This window comes from Rhea americana, unplaced genomic scaffold, assembly GCF_003343005.1.
Source record: "Rhea americana isolate MKP2758 unplaced genomic scaffold, rheAme1 scaffold_42, whole genome shotgun sequence".
NCBI classification, from domain to species: domain Eukaryota; kingdom Metazoa; phylum Chordata; class Aves; order Rheiformes; family Rheidae; genus Rhea; species Rhea americana.
Genome location: NW_028186557.1, coordinates 4,596,069 through 4,616,362, shown reverse-complemented (window position 1 = coordinate 4,616,362; position 20,294 = coordinate 4,596,069). Strand labels below are relative to the sequence as shown.

The window sequence follows — 20,294 nt, the reverse complement described above, 5'->3', positions numbered from 1 at the left end:
CTGGTCCCAGCTGTTCACAACTTCCAAGTAYACTGTTGTGACACTGACAGAGCTGGAAACTGGTTTGTGTGTAAGAAACAAGAGTGTTGTTCGGTGACCTACCACAAACAGGAAAGTAGGTGAACACGCAGAGGGTTGTGCTGGTGAGAAGTCACAGGCATGAGCCACCAGGACTCTGCTTCCCCCAGCTGACAGTGCAGGGTTTCTCATGACTCTCAAGGTGAGTTTCGGTACGTTGATTTCCTCATGGTAGCGAACAGAAGCATCTGCTCCTACTGCACAGCATCRTGCACCTACTCAGGCTGTTGACAGTCGAAGATGCAGCCAGAGTGAACAGCACGGCAATAAAGGAGCCTTTTATCTCCCACCAGAGATCATCTTCTCAGGATGTCCAGCTGGTGSTGAACTGTTAGCATCATTTTAGACCTCTTTATTAAGCTTATTCATTGGATAACAAGGTGAAAACAGCCTCTTTGAATGTCTGGCTCGCTAAAGTGCTGTACTTCTGTTTGGATTAGGCTCCACAGTCCCATTCAGAGGTCATACAATGCTCTTACCTACTGAAGTGACCTGCTGTAACTTCCTGTGTCCAGCTGGCTGCAGATGTGCTGCAGGAACTCTAGTTTGTCCTGCAAATGGCTGCTTACCTTGAAGACATGCATGATCTGATGACTTTACAAGCGGCACTGAGAAAGCTCCACCTTTCCTCTCTCTCTGTCCCTGAAGGTGACAGCAGTTCAGGCTTCTACTGTTTCAATTCTGCCTGTATTTCTCCACCCTCAACCTGATAAATCAGCCATGTTTCTGGGCAACAGTGCAGATTATAACTAAGCCCAGGGTGAAGTACACKGGCTGCAAGAGATGAGATACAGCTCAGACAAGCTTGATCCAAAATCTTCCGGTCACCAAAACCGTTYTTGACTATGAATTTCATTTGACATCATGATGATGCACATCTACAATATATTTGTGCTCTTTAAACGGAGCCTTTTTTCAACTGGAGTGGTCCAGAGAGACTGCTGTGAGTTGCAGCAGAAGAGTGCTGTGCCAGTGTAATGTTCCTTGGAAACGCTTCAGATAGGCCGGTAGTGTCTGCTGCAGAAAGCCATCTAATAYGATGGATATTTGATTGAATGTGGTACCTTTCTTTAAAAAATACAAGCCTTCCTCCTAAAGGAACTGCAGCCAACTTTATCAAGCTACTTTTTCTGCTTTGTAGATTGCCACTTTGAATGGTGTCTCTTCCACATAACCCCAGACACTAAAGGAAGTACTTTGATTGACAGGACAGTGGCTAATGATAAAGCAAGCGTGCAATATTCTAGGGTGGGATTTTTCAAAGCACTTAAAGGAGTTAGGCACAGAAGTCCCTTTGAAAGTCTTGTCTTCCTGACCCCTTAGGCAGTCTTGAAAATCCCACCCCAAAAGTTGGCCTATCCAATTTAGCCATTTAACCATCATGATAAAGTAAATGGCAAAATGACTCCTGATGATGGTGATGATGTGTGTAGTTGTACTAGAGCAGCATTTTTTTTGCCAGATGGAATACCAGCCAACTCTTAATCACTGCAAAGTGGGTTATCTCAGCCTTGCAGTGCTTCAGCCATCTATGCATGTCATGCCATGATTTAAATGTGAAAGATGCAATGAGTATGATACTCATGAGTCCTAGCTAATATTATTTGCTTCACTTAAATTTCACCCTGCCATGCAAAGGAGATCAGTTTGATGCAGTTTCCTGGTAATCCACAAAATCGTAAGGTTTAACATAGCATTTTGTAGGGACTTACTATAAATTGAGAGATCAGCTCTGTGTAAATATATTTGATGTTTTTTCTTTATCTGTTCTTGAAGTTCCAGCGTGATTAAACTAAAATAAACATTGTTATGCAATATGACATATTTTGGTGCAGGAATTGTCCCTAGGCCATTTGCTGAAGTTGGGTTTATGCTTCTTGGCTGGTTTGCTGCCTTATCTCTATCTGCCGGTTTCATCCTACCTCAGTCGAGCCCGTTGGACTTGGGGAGACCAGACGACTTTTCAAGGATTTTTGACCCACTTTCTCAGGGAAGAATATGGGACGTTCAGTCTGGTAAATAAGGGTCTTTTTCTAAAAGAATTTCTTCTGAAGTTATGCTGTAGTAGAACCTTTCCATTCATAATATTTAATGGCTTGTAAGGGAAGAAACTGAGGGCGTTGCTGTTTTAGCATTTATGATTTTGACCTACTGATCTGTCAGGTTTTCTGGTGGTGGATCAGATGGCTGGTAAACTACAGAAATCATTCTCTTTACCTTTATGKGATGAGCTGTATTATTTATTGGCAACTGTACAGATGTTTTGTATTCATAATAGCCCAAAGAGCAAGCTGTACTAGAGAGAGGTGATAACATCAATTTCGTATTTTTCTCTTGRTAAATGATTGTCCTTTTTTGATTATTTTAAACTCAGCTATTTTAAAAGGTCACAAGCAATTTTTATTGTTTTACCTTAAAAAAGGATTCCTCTAACTCCTTGATAATGTTTTGTTGAAATGAATGATAGGTTTGGGGGTCTCAGAATCCTCTGATCTGAATTATTCTGACTMGTCTGTGCTCTTGCAAGTGGAGGGAGGTATTATGTGGCCGTTTGCTGAGCATGTGGTTTGCATTTGTCTTCTCCRGCCCTAATGTAGACTTCTGTCTTCCAGCTACCCAAGGCCCTTCTTTCCATCCTGTTTCAGGGAATTCATTGTAAAGGGGTGGGAAAAAATATAGAACAATCTCATTCATCTGGATCATTGGTCTTCACATCCTTGAAAATTATGTCCTGTGCATGCAGCAGTGCATCCAGCCTTTGCTACCCAGCAAGCATAGCTGGCATTTCAATACATGCTCTTAGAGCCTTCTCCGAGAGCCGTGTGCTGTAGTATTTGAGGCAAAAGATGTGATAATTCCTGCTGCTGGCACTTCTCATCTTTCCAAAACTCCTAGAGAGATACGATCCACCCTCTGAAGGACTTCTGAGATTTCGCCTGTTGTCCTATTCCCAGCTGTCTTCTGAGAATTAGACTCCTTTGGGCCGAGCAATCAGAGGTGGCGAATTCAGGTTGATATTCAGGAGGCTTACAGATGGCATATAGTTCTGTATCACAAATCACATYTACTTCCGTATTCCCAAGGAGGATTCTCTGGAGTAGAGCTTGTGTTAGGTGGTAGCAATAAATGCAGCAAAATGGAAATGTTTGGTCCCTATTCCAGTTGAGGTAACGGTTGAGCCCTGCCTGCCTGGATGGACAGACAGCCTTTGAGTCCCAGAGAACGCTCTGTTTTAAGTACAGATCAGAAAACCAGAGAGAAGATGGGATGCTGGAGAGGACACTCCTCTCCTGAGATCCCTGTTGGCCTGTTCCTGGTGGAAGCACAAACGTTGTGCAACACTGACTCTGGCTTTATGGGTTGAACTGCTGAAGCCTCGACCTAGAGGCTGAGAGTCAACAACCCCTTTTCTTGCAAGGGACGTGTCTGGGGCCAGAAGCTGCCACAGCTGCCCTCAGGTGCCAGCAGGATGGAGCTTGTGCAAGAAATAAAAACCTATGAGATGGAAGGCAAGAGGCTCAGGATAGTGGTGGCACGTAGTGGCCTGTGGGCTGACTTTCCTTCCGTTTTAATTAACAATTTCATTTTTACCGAGATTCCTTCTAGACCTCCTGGGCCACCTTGCCAAGTATCTTTTCTCTGGTAGCCATGGCTTTTCCACCAAGCCCTTGCAAAGCTAGAGCCTCATCTCCACTGAGCATGTCTTGTTTCCCAGACTTGTGCCAGGGACTGTCCGTCTCTGCAATGAAAAACGGTCGTGCGTCCATGCAGCTCTGGTTCTGGCAGGGCAGAGGGGGCACAAGCGACTCTGGTTAGCAAGCAGGAATTGAGGCCCACGTGTTCATCTCAGACTGCTGGAAGTCCCAGGAAAAACTATGCCAATATAGTGGAGATCATAGCTAAACTGTACAACGTTTTTGGGTTAGAGGGAAATAATTTTGTAGTACCTGAARTAAGATATTTTTAATATATTCAGTAAATCCTGCAGACTTTCATGAGTGAAAACAAAAACCTGGAGGAGAATCTTTTGCAATGAAGGTCTGAGTAGAGTTTTTTGGCTTTTTCATTTAGGCAATAACTGTTTCTTGTGGCAACTTTGTGGTACCACCTGGAGGGGTTGTGGAGGAGCCCCTTGTGCCTGGGGCCCTGCAAACACAACGAAAAGATATTCCCCAGTGGTACGTCAGTCAGTGTGTGGGTTTCTCACAGGTTTTCTTTCTTTTTAATCTAGGCCAAAGCAGAGACGGGATCCAGTATGAGAGAAATACTGGTGTGAGTAAAATTTTCATTGCACCTTCTAGATGAGAGAAACCTGTTGCTATCCCTATTGCTTTTGTCAAGACAGCTCCTTTCCTGTAGTCACTTTGGCTTTTTTCAGCCAAAAGGTGCCTGAAATGAGGGAGGAATGGGCTGTGCACGTCCAGCAATGGCACAACGTACCCATGTCCAGCGGACTTCTCTGTTGAAGTSAAAATGCTAGTTTCCCTCTCCCCAGTGATCTTTCATTTAAAAATTTGAATTTAAAAAACGCATTTGTTCCCCYTTTCCAGTAGACTTAATCACAGCAGAGTGGAATATGTTATGTTGTGCTTATGCTCTGCTTCTCTTGACACTTTAATTTGGTGCCGGGGTGATTTGAGGATGAAGCARATGTGCATTAATTTCTTCACAGTTTTCAGCTGACACAGATGAAGTCTGAGCTCTCCCTTGCTGTCCTCACCCTGGCGCTCGTGGCCTGTTTAAGTGCAGCCCTGCCGTAAGTTGGAGGAGACATTTGCTCCAATATGCACTTCCTTACTGACTGAATAGTGATCTTTTTGGGGTGCTTTCTCTGCCTTATGCCAAAATGGATCTAATCTAGTACTGAGGTACACAGAGGTGATTGTTTTCAAGTGCATATAACATCTGTCTCCTTTTTAATCATGCCACTAGAACATTATGTTGTTTTTGTAGGACGAAGCAGCAGAAATTGCCCGTGATTTGGCTCTTCATTGGAATGCTCTGTGTTTATTCACTGTTCTTTGCTTGGAGGGCAAATTTGGATATTACCAAACCTCTGTTTCTGGGTGTGGTGAGTTTCGTTCTAAAAATTGCTCTGGAGCGTTAATTTTTGGAAGAAGCCTCTTTTTTGCTTAGTTGGCTACTGTTGCCCCTGACAGTCATGAGAAGGTGGTCGTCTTGGTGCTGCGTAAGGGACAAAAATACAGTCGTATATTCTGTTCGCTTGTAACTGGGGAAGCAGAAATATGCGAATTTGGAAATGTGATACGTGATTAAAATGTGCTTAAAAAACATCCCCTGTCTGTTCCCCTCCTTTAATCTCTGCCTGCCCTTAGACTGTGAGCTTTTCAGCCCAGAAACCATCCTGTCCTGAAAATGTGGACCCATGTCCTAAATAAACAAACATCAATGTCATGCCTGTCACTTGGATACATCCTCTGTGTACATTGTTTCTTAGGTGGAACGATTTTGGATGCAGAGCAACGCAGCAGTCGCTGTGCTAGCGGGTCTGGGACTGGCCTGGCTTATCTCTGTTGGAAATGCTGTGCTGGAGAACAGCCGGGCGCTGCAGTGTCTGGAGTGGCTTTCTGCTATCGTTCTTGTTACTTGTCAAGTTTGTGCCAATTACAGGTAACGGATACCCTGGGAGCGTGCAGTGCTGTGACTTCCCTGATCTGCGGGGTGAAGTGCAGTTCAGACRCTATTTTAAACCCCTTCTTCTGCTTCTTGAGTTTCTGTCTCTAAAGGAAAAGGCATTTTGGGGGCACAGGGCCAGGGGTTGCAGGACAGAGGGTCGTTCTCCCACTGGCAAAGCCAGCAGGAAACAAAGGAGCTGAAGTCTCTAAGGAGGGGAACAGCAGGCTTCGAGGCAGGCTCTTGTATTCCCTCAGCCAGGACAAGAGTAGCCTCAGATCATGTCTATAAGCAGGTCTAATTGATAACCTTTCCTTGAGCCATGGAAAGAAAAGCCCTCTGATCCCGTCTCTTCCTGCCTCACTGGTATTCCCTGATCTCTTGATGGCATGAATCATGGCTCTCATCTAAGCTTGCAGGAATGAAGTTGGCCCTACTTCCTTGTTTAATTTCCTCTTTTATCACCAAGGCTGTAAATTAGGCTTTCTTACAGGTTGAAGGAGAAAAACGTGTAGATCTATAAACTTTTCATGAAAGAAAGCTATAAGTCTGTGCTTTATTTGCTAGGGTTTACAGAATTCGTTTGACCTAAACAGTCATCTTCTCTTTCCATTGCTTTACCTCAGTTTTCCATGTGCCCTGGGATTTTTTTCTTTATTTTTTTTCTTTTTGAGGAGCTAGATCTGTAGTGTAGGGCTTCCTTATCCCATAGCCACAGTAAAGACTCTCCAGGGGTTTGGACAGAACTCAGTGCAGTGGTAGGAGTGCTCAGGCAGAGAGAGGTTCGCCAACTGGTGAAGTGTAGAGCACGTAGACTTCTTGTGCATGAATCCTTCCTTCATGCACATCTTTTCACAAAGGCCTGTCTGTAGGTGCCCTGAGCCAGTCATGTAACCTCCTGTTCTTGGGTCCATACCATGACCTGGAGCTTGTGCATACTGRAAAACACAGGAATTGGTGAGCGGGTGCATGCACTCATACACGCACACACATRCACACACAACTGTGTAACAAGAGGGGTCTAATCTCAAATGATGCAAATCTACTTCTATCTGATCATGCAAAAACTTGGCTTTTTTAATACATTATACTGGCACTAATAAGCTGGTAGGTTTAGGTCAAGAAAAAATCAGAATTGAGATGAAGGTGTGCAATGAGTGTGTATTTTGTCAAAAGTAGTGGCTAATGTCTCTGTTGCTGGTTTCTGGGGGACTTCAGTCTAAATGTTTCATTTTGGTATCTTGGTTTCTTGGTAATGGCATTGATGCTGTTCAACAGTCTAACCGGGGGCAAAGGACTTGCTATATTTTCCAGTGGATGCCTACTGCATAAAAYTGTTCTGAAGAAATTCAAAGCCATCAAAATATCTGTTTTAAGATACTGTTTTCCATCTATTCTGTTAAGTGCTTGTGATCAAAGCAGCAATTACGTTATTGATAACTTTGCAAGAAATCTGCTGTCCTCGATGCCGATGGGTGCGGTGATCTTGCTAAGAGGAGACTTACCTGGAAATGCTCTTCGTTACATTCATTACTGTGAAGGGATGAGGCCAGATATCACATTAGTGGACCAGGAGGTAGGTTCAATAAGTCACCCTGAAAGAGGTAACGGACAGATTTAAAAGACAGGAAACAAAAGTTCAGTTGCTTCCTTCTCTTCTTGGGGCTTTGTTGAAATAAAAATCATGGTACTGAAATAAAATTGGTTTGTAAATGGTCATGGGTAGTCCTAGTTCTGCTGGGAGAATCCAGACTGGGAGATGGGGTGCAGTGTGGAGACTTCCTTCAAACTTCCAAAGCTTGTCCTTTCACTGCCACACCAGTGCTTGGACATGGCTTTRCAACAAGGGTTTGTGCCCTTTTGGCAAAACCAAACCCATCATATTTAACCAAATGAAAGTCCCACTGTCTCTTATATGAGCAGTAGCTGCTCCGTGTTTCCTTAGGTGGAAAGGGGAAGACTGTGTGCCTCTAGTCAGGAACCACTGCTAACCTGGTCCGGCGGTGTGATCCCGGACAGTTGCTAAAGTGGGAAGTGACCCTTAATGAACAAATGGACTTACTACTTGTGCARAAACAGTTTGCTATGCTTCTGGATGTAAAATAGATGAAAACTTTGTTTCTTGTTTTAATTATGCTAATATTTTGGTGATAGATGATGACTTATGAGTGGTATTTACCAAAGCTGGCAAAGCATTTACCTGGCATTTATTTTCCTGGGAACCGGTGGAATCCTGTGGAAGGAGTATTACCCGATGGAACACTTGCTTTTAATCTCCATCGTTTCCTCAAAGTAAATAAACAGTAAGCATTTCTTTCATATGTAACAGCTTTTCTAAAATCTTCAACCTTTTTTCCTAAAATTGTTTATGGAACAGCTTGGTACTGCATCCAAAAGATGAATTTTCTCCACTGACTTCCTCCCCAGTGGTGAGATTATTTCTGCAATTAAAGTGAATATCTATGCAGAAGTAACTCCATCCGGATATATTTCTTCTTGTTTGGAGACTGGTTTGGTTTTTTAGCAACGAAAACTAAGAAGGTAATTGGCAGAGAAAATTTACTGTTTTTGTTGTTGTTGTTGTTGATGCCGTTCATCACAAAAAAAGGAATGTTCCTTTGCACTCCGAATGACTGTGGTTGGAGAGCAAATTGCTGCTGCTTCTCCTTCATGAACATTGTGGCCAACTTATTAGCATAGAATGAATGTATTCCAGGAATAATCATCATATAAAAATAGCTTAGTAGGAGTGGAGAAAGGATTAGATACTCGCATGAATAAGAATAGCATCTGCATTTAGACTAGCCAGCGTAAACCTTGCAAGTGTTGGTAGGCAGAAGAGCATTGCCAGGTGCAGGCAGGAAAAAAYGGGCTTCTTGTTAGTGCTTCAAGCATGCTCATGTGGTCCAGCGCAGGGGAGAGGATGTCTCTTCTCATGGTAGCTGCTGTGTGGGCTGCAATAAGTATGCAGTGCCAGCTGGGGTCTTTACTAGCAGCAGGAGARCTGTTCTGTGGACTGACCTGAGAACGTGCTCTTTCTGAGGTGAAATGCTCTGGGTGAGTATCTGCCACCAAACATGTTTTGCTGCTTAAGACCTGTCCTGTTTACCAACATGGAGTGTATGGCGTGCTCTAGTACACAGTGTTGCCCAGGAGCTGTGGCCTGACTTCACATTTGCTCCCTCTGTTTTTTGGGTTTTTTTTTGGCAGGAAGGAAGTGTTTGTCTGCATAGGTCTTCATGAAGGGGACTCAACCTGGAGAAAGAGCTATTTGCTTTGGCCATGGGGTACTTGTGAAAAGTTGGTTCCTTCTGAAATTGTTTTTGACCCAGGAGAGTGGATTCGTCTTACAAGAAATCTCTATAACTGGACTGAAGACTATGGAAGGTACGAGGCAGCACAGGCACAACCCTGTTCCTTTTTCCTCAGAATTCTTTTGGCAGCAGCGTAACCACATCCACTGCAGGAATACTGCACCTAAGCCTTCTCCTCCAGGGCTGGTGGAATAGCAGCTGCTGGGGTCTGTGCAACTCTGTTGGCTTATCCAGTTTTGCTTGGACATGGACATGACTAGGTCGGGACTCTTAACAGTTGTCTTGTCCACAAGTAGAGTGGTTGGTCCTTTTTTCTCTGAGTTTCATGGTCCTGATTCAGCAGGATGTTCTAGCACACGTGCTGGGGCTGATTCTGTTCCRGGGGACTTGGAGGCCTTCACAAATGCCAGTGTATTCATTGGATTTGTGAATGTRAATGAATACCTTGCTGAGTAAGGGTGTTTCTGAGGTATAGGTGAAAGTGCTTAAGGGAATTGCAGCCAAATGTAAAACGAAGTAACTCTTTTCCTTTGAAAAATTAAGCATAAGCTGTAGTGCTAGTTTTTGTGGTTTTAAGTATTTAATAAAAGAAATCTGCGTGTGGTATTCTGGTTAGTATTAAAGTAGAGAGGGCGTTTCTAGTCAAATATTGGGTCCAATTCTGATCTTAAAACTTGATTAATTTTCCCTGATGTCAGAGACCAAAAAGATATTGAGGACAYGGGACATCCAAAACTTTGTGTGATGAAATGAACTGGATGGATGGTAAAAAGCATCTCTCYCAGTTAGAGAGTAGCAGGGCTGCTGTGAGACACATAACATACCATAGACTCCTCCTAGCCAGGAAGAAGAAAAAAATTTCATGAGTGACTAAGGATCAGCTGAATTCCTTGCTGTCAGAGCCATAGGCTTCATGACAGATTTTTTTCAGWCTGGGGGTCTGTAGCTGCTGGAGTTAGAAGGGATGGTTGTACGATGGGTGAAATTCAGTAACACGGATTCGGTGGTTGATTTTTATTTTAATTCCTGTTTAGATTCAAGCCTTCTTCCTGGGAAGCTGTCGCGAATGAGGAGATGTGGCAAGCCAGGTGATGATCCTTTGCTTCCCCTCAGCAGCCAATGAGCAACGCCAGCTCACTGGCGTGGGATACACATCAAAGTGGGCATTGATGGAGCATYGATGTATTGGATCGAAATGTGCCAAGCTTTAGAAGGAGAACATTGGCGGAATGAAATCAGCAGTGCGTTGCCTCCAGTAGATCCTTCTGGCAGGTGGCGGTTATTTTAACTGGTCTGTTCTGCTCAGAGTGTCTTGAAGAAGCAGAGGGTACTTTGGATATGGAGTGAGAAGATACATCATGTAAAGGAATATGTTTTGCTGCAGACTTAAACAGACACACAGCTTGTATACTCTCCTATATGATTGAACAGCTTAATGGACACGTTGAAGATGTGTGTAATGATATGATGTGAACTAGTCAGGCTAAGGAGTTGTTATAATGGGTGTTTTTCTTCTTTTCCTAGGATGAAAACAGCTTTCTTTATATTTGACCTTGCAGAAACTGCCAATGTGACTGCAGAAATGAAATCACAACTTTACACATTTGCATACACTGTAAGTCATATATTTTGGTTATGAATTCTCCTTGCAATCTCCATCCATTTTTTAAATTTCTTGGCTCCACAGAAATGTCATGGTGTTTCCACATAGGTAGGCAGCCCTGTAATCTGCATTCTCCCTCATTCATCCAAACCAGGAGCATATCAGATTCAATGAGATTTGTTCAGGGCTTTTATCCATCCCCACTTGCCCTCTTGGTCACGGAGGATGCCAAAAGCTAACCAGTCAACACTCTGCTTTTGCTATAATTATGTTGTCTGTGTTGGGCTCTAAACCCATGCCAAGAGATTGCTTGTCCTGACTTCCCCTCTATGCACTTGTCCCCTCTGTCATTATATAGTCGTGCATCTGAGCCAGCAAGTGTAAAATCCGACAGTCTTCTCACTGCAGATTAATTCTGCTGCATTTCACACCAGAGAATGGCGCACACAGGCTAGTGTAGGTATCTCTGGAAATATCATACTGCCAGAGATGCCAATGGATGCACAAAATGATCAGTGCATGTCAGCAGAGAGGAAGAATATTTTATATCCCAGCAAACAGTCAACAAATATTTGCCTTTAAATTCTTGCCTACTTTGAAGTGATTTTTGCTGTTCTGTTCAGCAAAGTTCACAGGCTCGTGCCTGATGTTGAGCTTATGAATATTCCCTCTGAAGTCAACAGACTGCTTAAGTCCTGCAGAAGACATCCTGGTCTCCTGAAATACTGAGTAAATGTCTTCCCATGCACTGCAGTGAGATCTCTTTTCCCTTGTCGAGTATAACATCTGTCTTGGAGAAGTGCATAATGTGCAGTGAGGTTATCTTGATCACCTGCAACATTTCATTTCCTGGAGCAGCTATTTGTTTAGAAACATTTTAGTCCCCTGTTGAGATTTGGATTCACACTATTGCACACTGCTTTGCACACTGCTTTCCAAACATGGAGTTTCAGAAATGTTCTGACTCTGGATTTGGCTATCTGAATAACATCTGTCTTTTTAAAAACTACAGACAGTTTTGAAGTACGATTAAGATCTGTTTTCCTCTCCATTTAACTGTCCTTTTTTTACATGTCCTTTCTTTTTCCTTTTGTCCTTTAACAGTCATACAAAGAAATTATCAGCTCTCATCCAAAACATCCAGTGAACTGGCACAAAAACTATGCAATAGCTTGCGAAAGGATGTTGCGTCTCCACCAGGTGGATATGGATCCAGAAGCATTGCTCTCTGAAACTGTTAAACATTTCCTTCTGTACACTGAGAAAGCAGAGGATGATCCCCAGCAGCAGGATATTCTGCAGGCTGTAGAACACCTGAAGAAAGAACTGCAGGTGCTGAGGAAAATGAAAAAAAAGATCTGAAGCAGCAAGCTGTAGAGAGCCTGTTTGACATGCTTTCTGAAGCATCAAGATTTTGAAATTGGGAGATAAAATTGAATTAGTCATTAACAATATGAGAATGACTTTAAAAGGCAGCAGAAATAACAGCAAAGAAGAAATCAAGTGCGATCATCTTCCTAAAAACATACTGTTGTTCTTTGACTGTCATTGCAAAATGAACATTTTATATTGTTTTGTATGGGGAAAGTGCTTCACAAAATAAACTACCGGGTTTAAAAAAGGAAAGTTTTCCTTTTAAAAAAGCTGCTGAGTCTGTAACACTGTGAAGATTTGAATTTTGTTTACAAACACAGCTTCCTTCATAGATGTGAAAAATGCATTTACCCTTTAAATGTTTCTTTTGTTACTGAGTAKCAAGATCTTCTGCAGATGTTTTCTTCAGGTGGTACTCTACCTGTGTGTTTTTCTGGTCATGTGGTGTGTGGTTAGGTAGGTTTGCATCAGGTCAAGTGTGGCATGGTGCTCTACTGAGTGCACAGTGTCACCTGGCTGCGCCTGTCCAGGGGACCGCTGCAGGCACAACCTGCCTGGGGATGGATGGAGTGACAATGGCATGAGATCGTAGGGTAGATGCAAACCCAGCCCTTCCAGTCTTGCTTGCTTTGTGGARAAGGTTGTTTTCATTATGTTGCTGCAAAGAAGTTTATCCCAGCATAGAATACCAGTTTTCCTATAGCAGAAAAGAAACTTTCATTTTTCTTTGCAGACCACTGTGATGCCATGGGCAGTAGTACGGCGTCTCCTGGGCTGTATCAGTCTGGCGGAGAGGCTGCRGTGCTGAGGTCCTGCGCTGGGGAAAGGAGAACAGCTTGGTCAGCGGATTGCTTCCGTGTGGTTCACAGTGCCRATGCTGTGGCCTCTTAGTATGCAAGCCAGTAATGCTCTTCTCCTTTGCCATGTCCAGCAGGTAGTGGAGAGGTCAGAACTTCAATTCTAGAACTTCTAGAACTTGTAGGGGGCTTAAAAAAAAAAAAAAAAAAAAAAAAAGCATGAATCCATCCTGCTTTTCCAGCCATCCTGAAGACTCAGTTCCCATGAGCTTAATTGTGCAAGATTTGGCCCATTCCATTTTCAGGTGACCTGAAATAACATGTCTGTCTTTCAAGATGTTTTGTTGATTGACATGACATTCAAAGGCTTAGAACAGATATTAAACTCTTCTTTCGTAGTATTAATGGCAATTGTCAGATTTTTCATACTTAGAGCTGTAGTTCTCAGCCTCTTTGTGTGTTTTTTTGTTTTTTGTTTTTTGTTTTTTTTTTTTTTTNTTTTTTTTTTTTTTTAACAGGAGAAAAATTCCTGCCAATCCAGGATTTCATTTGGATTAGTATAATTTTCAGAGAAAAAAAGAGGTACTTCTGTGAAGATGAAGATAGAGGAGCACCTCCTGGAAGGTTACCAGACGCCTGGAAGAGTGAAATACAATTTGTGCAGGAGTGAAAGGTGTCACATCTGTGTGCTCGGTCACGTGGATGTCAGCCTGTGGTTTGAGCGCCGCGTATGATCTCTGCTTTGCCCACRTGCGTGCAGATTTGGGCTCACTTGGTTATTAATCTTAATAGATCCCTTTAAYACTAGATCTGTATTCTCCTCTTGTCCCCTCCCGTAATGACTTTCATTGGATGCTCTCTATGGAAGTCAARCTTCTGTCTAGGAATCTCTGTCTCTGGGTTACAAGAGAATGATCTTTATTTTTCTCCTCTCATTCTGATTTGCATAGTATGATTTGCAGAGCAATTTTCCCCTGGTTGTTTGTAAACAACTCTCAGACAAATAGCGGATGGGAAATGCGTAATGAAAGCTAAATCTCTGAGTTCTGGGCTGTGCAGCCCCCAAAACAGAGGGGGGAGGATGAGGAGGAGCAGTTCAGAGGTGTCAGTTTAACTCCTTGTTTTGTAATCGGCTACATTTCAGGTTGACCGTGCCTCGCTTAAAGCTCTTCCATTTTGTCAGTTCCTGTAGAAGTGTTTGTACAGAGCGCGAGAATATCATACATTCCTCCGTGGGGCTTTCTCATGGCTGGCTTTCTTCTCCCTTCGCAGAATYGGTCCTTCAGCCTAGCAGAAAAGCATTAGGAATCCAATTTTTGAATGCTTTTGTTACCTGCATTATTGAAAATCCWTTCAAGCAAATATACTGAGCCAAGGGTTTTCTTTATCTTGATTAGATGCCCCTCCTTGGCTGTATAGTCTTGAAATAATTGGAAGCTTTTGTGGAATCCACTATCTACTTGGGAGAAAAGAGGGGCTGCACAAAAGTATCTAAGCCTGCAGTCTGCTTCAAGTAACGTATCGTAATATCTTGTAGTACGTAGCAATGCAAACCGGGGAGGAATTTTCCCACAGACAAATGCATTCCCAGGTGTGAACAGTAGTGGAAATGTGATGCTTTTTAGGGGGTGAAAGCAGATACAGTTGGACTTGTTCCATTCACGCGCTCTGTCCGATGAATTGTGGATGTGTTAACGTGTGTGTATTGGAGGCGGGAGGGATGTTGCGTGTTTAGGTTGAAGATATCACTGATGCCAGATTGCAAAGGTGAAAATATTTAACAGAGGCAGAAGTTAACGAAATTCCTCTCAGTGAATCTGTTCAAATTAGATTTGCTGGTGCTTTTGTACGAAGCAGCTGCATGGATGTTTCTAAGCCTGTGCGCTGAAAGGCAGTGCTGAGGGATGCTGGCAGAAGTTTAATTTTTATCAGCTCCTCTTAGGTGGCACTCTTAAGTTTATCAAACAAGCAAAGCTGATTTGCTCTTCGTTAGTCTCAGTTGCATGAATCGGTTGCCAAGTAAACAGGATTTTGCATTTTCCTAATTACTTTCATATTTGTGTTTTACCTCTATTTGTTCTCTTGCAGAACTGGGCCTAATAATTAGTCAGGCTCCTGCTGCCTAAACCTTTAAAAAAAAAAAAAAAAGAGAGAGAGAGAGAGGGAGAGGTTTGAGGAGGTTTTTTTCCCTCCCTTATAAATTCATTTTTGTTACAAGCATCTTTTATACATATTACTAAAGGGAGTGCACTAAGAAATGCAAATAATAGTTCTTTATTTTATTATGACAGTTAATTAATAGCAACCTGTTTTAATGAATAAAGTCACTCAGAGTCCTTCAGCACTTCCTAAGTAGAGGCCAGAATCTGTAGGGATTCTTTTTTCCCCCCAATTGTATAGCTCCTAGACTCCGCGCACTATATAGGGCCTGTATAGAAATGCTCGCTAATGAAGAGGGAGGGCTAGGAACTTGTCTGCATTCAAAGATCACTGGTGAGTCATTCAGCGAGAAAAGGCCCCTTGCTAGGAATAGTCACAGTTCCGCGGCATTGTGCTAGCAAAAGGGTTTGATCAAAGGTCTCCTGCGGAGCTTGCATGGTTTCCTTTCAGCCGACGACCATAATTAAAACCACTAATTCTCTTTTAAAATGCTGCAGGATGCCATGTAGGCATCTGTCTGGAGTGTCCTTTGTGATGTGGGGAGCTGTTAAGGACCAGCGCCGAGGGCTTTTCAGCGACATGCCAGTCAGGAAGGTGATTCGACATAAGGGTGCCTCTGAAGGCTTGACAGGGCCTTGACTACACAATCCGAGCTGAATTTGCCCCTTGTCAGCTGCCAGTAAATAAATCTCAAAGGGGGAAAAGCTGAAGTTTCATTACCTGATCCCCGGGGCTTTGTTGGTTTTGGCATCGCGCAGGGGGAAGCCCTTGCCCCTTGGGTCTGGGGATCTGAAGATGTCCACTGGAGCCCGGAGCGGCGGGCAGGGTTCAGCGCGGGGCCGTTTGAAGACTGTCAATAGTTGTAACAGTTCAGCTGTTAGGAAGACAAATAAATGGAAGAGCCCATTAATCCCCTTTGGGTACTCGGTGCCTTTTGCCCTTTTATCACAGCCTTATTAGGTTCCTACTCATCTTGAACCAGGGGGGAAAAATGAATTGAAGTTGTTGAGTGCTAATTGGCAAAGACTTTTAATCATGGGCCAAGAACTTTCACTGACTTGAAAGTAACTTCGCCACGGGGAGGATCAGCAAATTCTTGGTTTGCCATTAAAACAAAACCAAAAAATCCTGTCGGGATTCAATGCAGTGGTTTAAAAAAAAAAAAAAAAAGGAAAGAAAAAGAAAAAAATTAGGCGACCAGTAAGTAATTGGGTTTGCCCTTCGTAAAGATATTGGYGACATACTTGCTGTTTAAGAGCGGATCATGGAGCCATGCTCCAAACGACGCAGTCGGTCCTGAGACGGAGTTGAAATCGTGTGTGCGCGTTACCCAAACCCACCCGAGGGCCGGTCTTCCAGAGGCAGGGTGGAAGATGTTTTGCGAGGGAACAAAGTTGTTCTTGGCAATTTGCAACCGCTYGTGTGCAGAGCAGAGAGGTCCTGGGCTTTCCTTGCGCCTGGAGGCGATTCCTGGGCTTGGGGACCTGCCTGAATTCATCTGTGGACGTGGCGAGAAATGATTTATAGCCAGGATATATCTCGGTGAGGAGGTACTTGCTGGTTCTCGTGTAGGTTGCTTTTTGGTTTTGTTGACTGTCGCATATTTGAATGGACCTGTTGCTCTCTGTCCCCTCCTGCCCCTTCTGCACGTGTTGAATAAAGAGTAAAACTTCTGCCAKGTCCTAAGAGGCTTTCGTGCTTGGTAGGTGAAAACCTCATGGCCAACCACAGCCTGAAAAACATTAGTTCAGGGGTTCAGAGCTCCGAATCCTCTCACCGCGTTTCCCAGCCTCGACGTTGGGGAAGTCACCAGATGAGGTCCCCCACGTGGATCAGCCCGCGTGCCCGCTCACGACGCCGGCACAACCCTCTGGGCCCCCTGGCACTCACGGCTGCCCAGCCCACGCCAGTGCCCACGTCCCGTTTCCAGGGGATGCCGGGAGCGCTGGAAGGACGAGGGCTTGGCACATCATTACATGAGCAAACACGCGGCTAAAGCTGCTGCAGTGATCATGATATCAAATGAAGACATCATTGTCAGTACCCTCTAAAGTCTGTTTAATTTGGATCTGCCTGACAGAGCTGAGGCGGGTGCTAGCCCCAGACCAGCCTTCCCCCTGCCAGGGCGCGGTAAACTGGGAGTTTCTGCAAGAAATGACCATTTTTGGGGGGCACCAAGTAGTCTTTGGCTTTCTCTTAGGTTTAGCTGAGCCCCCGCGAGCGAGACTGGCTTTGCTTTTGGTGGCTCCTCTGGAAGCTGTGAGCATCGCCGTGCCGAGGAGGTCGAGCATCTCGCGGGGCTGCCGGCGCCGTTAAACTCGAGCTGAGGTGGCCTCGCTCTCCAGGAGGACCTTCCCGCGCGCCACGCCGGGGCYGCGCTCCCTCCGTTAGTGCGGCGTCCTCGTCCCTTCAGGGGACCGGTTCAGCTTGCCGAACTGGGAAGAGCAAGGAGAAGGGGAAGAGGAGCATTGCCTCCATTGGATGCTTTTGAGGCCTTCCGTTTATTGCTCTTTTTTGTCTCAGACTTTGATTTAGCAGAAAAGCCACTTAAAAAAAAGAAAKGGCATGTGAAGAACGTTGCTGCTCACAAAGCCTCCCCAGGGAGGATCTGTCGCCTCTGTTTCAGGCCAGGAGAAGGGCTTGCATGTCCAAGTTGTCACCATTTTCTCATAAAATTTATCATTTTTCTCTGAAATGAATAGCCTTGCAGCCTCGTGATGCTGCTGTTATATTCAAACTGGACATTTCAATAAAGCCAAGCTCAAAAAGGGGCAAAAACAAGGAACAGGGATAAAGCGGATAACTTTATTCGAGTCGGTGGAGGTGTGCTCCGAGGTAGGGGGCTGTGACAGCGATCTTGCTGGTTCCAACTTCTGACATATCTGAGATTTTTGCCTTTTGCCAGATTGAACGAAACTGCCCCCCCCCCCGCCCCGCCACACCAGTTATCAGGGAATTTGTGTTCAAATCCTACATCTCCTCCATGCAGCGAAGAGCGGATGTGGGTGAGGAAGAGACGCAAAGGCCTTGAGGAGCATCGGGATCCTTTGGGGCACGACTAGCGCTGTCGAAAGAAAAATGAGCGGAATAAGGTGGTTCCCAAGAGAGGCTCTYCGTAAGTTCCTTGTCAACCTTTGGGAGAGAAAAGGTAAAAAATTTGCTCCTTGATTTCAAGCTGTTGTTTGGAATCAAGAAAACTAGATTGATTGGGGGAAAAAAAAAACCCACCTAGTCGTTGTTTCCATCCTTAAAATGGAGTTGAGTCAACCAGCTCTTGCCCTTCGTGGGTCTGACTGGTGAGTGCAGTTTGGTTCTGCTAGGTAAGCAAAGTTTGGGTTTACAGGTGAGACTGACCTGACTAACGGCATRTAAATAATTCGGACTATGAACAGGAGAAGATTTTCCTCTTTTCCTTGTGGGAGCTGAGAAGGGAGGTCGGAGGCTCCCTTGGAGGTTGCGCAGCTCGATGGCTGGGCGGGCGGGCGGCGAGCGCTCTCCTTGCGGCCRGACCTTTTCTTCTGGCCGTCCCCAGTGTTCGCTAGTTTTGAGGAACCCTAGTGACCCTAAAAAACCCTTCCACGCCCCCCCCCAAGAGGAGCTAGGCTTTTCCTGTTTCCTTAATGTTTGCGGCTAGAAATGCAGTTTAAGCGGCATTATGCTAAGTAATTATTCTTGCAGGATGCGCAATGAAGCAAATTTTGCCCAGCGTGAAATTATTCCCGCCACGTATGGCGTTCGGTGGCAGATTTTTCAGTTTGGACCGTAAACAGGGYTCGGCGGCAGCGACGGAAACGGCACGGGCGAGGGGGGGAGGCGGGGAGGAAAACACTACCAAAGGTAAGTCCTTGTAGCAAAAATATTTTTTTGGCTGGATCAAATATTAAACCTGCTACTACAAATTTCACGCTTTGCATTCCGAAAGCAGATGCCAAGTGGTGATGCCAAAAATTAATTGGAAATAATACTGCTTGCCTTGTGTACTCYATCCAGCAGAGGGCACAACGGGTAAGTCATGTGTGCGCTGCCGACTTCGGCGCCGCTGATAAGGCTGGCTGTAATCGCTTCTGTAAAAAATACGTAGCAACATGCGTGTTTATTTGCATTTTGGAACGGAGGCTTTAGATTTATAACTATTCCCCCCAACACGCACCCGTCAGCACCTAGGAGACTTTCATGTCTTGCCTGCTCTACGTTTTCYGGTGAGAAGTGTTAAATCGCTGGGTCTGACCGTTGAAGTACAGTGAACTATTTCAGCATTTGTAGGTTAGCTTGAGTTACAAAACTGAAACTCACTGAGCGCTCGTAGGGAAGCGATGTGTCTTGTAGTGCAGTTTTCTTCTGGTGCTGTTTTCGCGCCGGCTTTTGTGGGGGAAAAAAATGTCGTTGCGGAGTGAAAAAGCTAAAGGTTGGAGATAATGCTAAGAAAGGRTATGTTGTCCCTTTTATTCATGGCAAAAATGAGAATTGCTTATTTACACATAACGCAATATACAATAATTGGGAAGAAAAAGTTTCCCGTTGTAGTTCCGCATGCTATATCGTAAATAGGGCTGACCTGTGCTTAAATTAGGTAGGAAAGAGGTAAAGAAAAGACATAGTAACCCAAAATATCAAAAGAAAAAAAAAAGCCACTATTTGTATTCAATGAATTATGCAATTAGCAAAACGGAATAGGATGTTGATGCATAACATTGTTTTGACTAGTGCAGACTCTGTAGATGCTCTCCTTAAGTACAGTCCTTTGTATTCAGCAAACACTATCAACAAACATAGTCCTTAAATCATCTATTAAACTAGGGTGGGTTTTTTTTTTTCCATAAATGATACAGGTCGTAAAAAATGCTCACAGGAGCTTCCTTTCCAAACCTCGTTGGGAAAGCCTGATACCTCAAATTATTAGCATTGCCTCCAGCCCCCTTTGCGCGACTGCAGATGTGCAGGCGGGCAGCAAGGGGGGAAGGAGAGGGAAGTTTGTGCTGTAGTAGCTGCACCACAGCAGTCTTCCCCAAAAGACGTAAAATACCTTACGCTTTGCTTCCTTCCAGTTTCACAACCTAGCAATAGGCACTGCCTTGGAACAAGYCAACATTTGATGCAAACAGCCTTAGAGCTCAATCTGTGCAAGAAGAAACTCTGGTTTCAGGTTCTAGTTTCTGCCTATCTTGTTTCAGGGGCATTGTTTAAATCAACACTTTCCAACCGTGGAGATTTTTAGCTGGAGGTTTTTTYGCTTGCTTGTTTGTTTTGGAGAGGAGGGGGTTGTAATTTTCCAACGTATGGGAGATAAATGAGATGTTTAAAGCCACTCAGTGGAGTAGCATAAAAGCTGGGAAA

General features: G+C 44.2%; 1 protein-coding gene across 1 annotated transcript in view; it reads left to right on the top strand.

Annotated features, from left to right (window-relative positions):
- Positions 1 to 13,195, top strand: part of TMEM260 (transmembrane protein 260) — a gene marked incomplete at its 5' end in the record, with an annotated part of 34,143 nt that extends 20,948 nt beyond the window's left edge. Inside the window, 11 exons of the mRNA XM_085314977.1 lie at positions 1,914 to 2,093; positions 4,310 to 4,350; positions 4,751 to 4,834; positions 5,032 to 5,149; positions 5,537 to 5,709; positions 7,117 to 7,288; positions 7,867 to 8,015; positions 8,923 to 9,099; positions 10,061 to 10,114; positions 10,551 to 10,641; positions 11,734 to 13,195. Of these exons, the coding sequence (XP_085171103.1) occupies positions 1,914 to 2,093; positions 4,310 to 4,350; positions 4,751 to 4,834; positions 5,032 to 5,149; positions 5,537 to 5,709; positions 7,117 to 7,288; positions 7,867 to 8,015; positions 8,923 to 9,099; positions 10,061 to 10,114; positions 10,551 to 10,641; positions 11,734 to 11,991 (1,497 nt within the window). The remainder of the gene's footprint in view (positions 1 to 1,913; positions 2,094 to 4,309; positions 4,351 to 4,750; positions 4,835 to 5,031; positions 5,150 to 5,536; positions 5,710 to 7,116; positions 7,289 to 7,866; positions 8,016 to 8,922; positions 9,100 to 10,060; positions 10,115 to 10,550; positions 10,642 to 11,733) is intronic.
- Between the last annotated feature and the right edge of the window lie 7,099 nt (positions 13,196 to 20,294).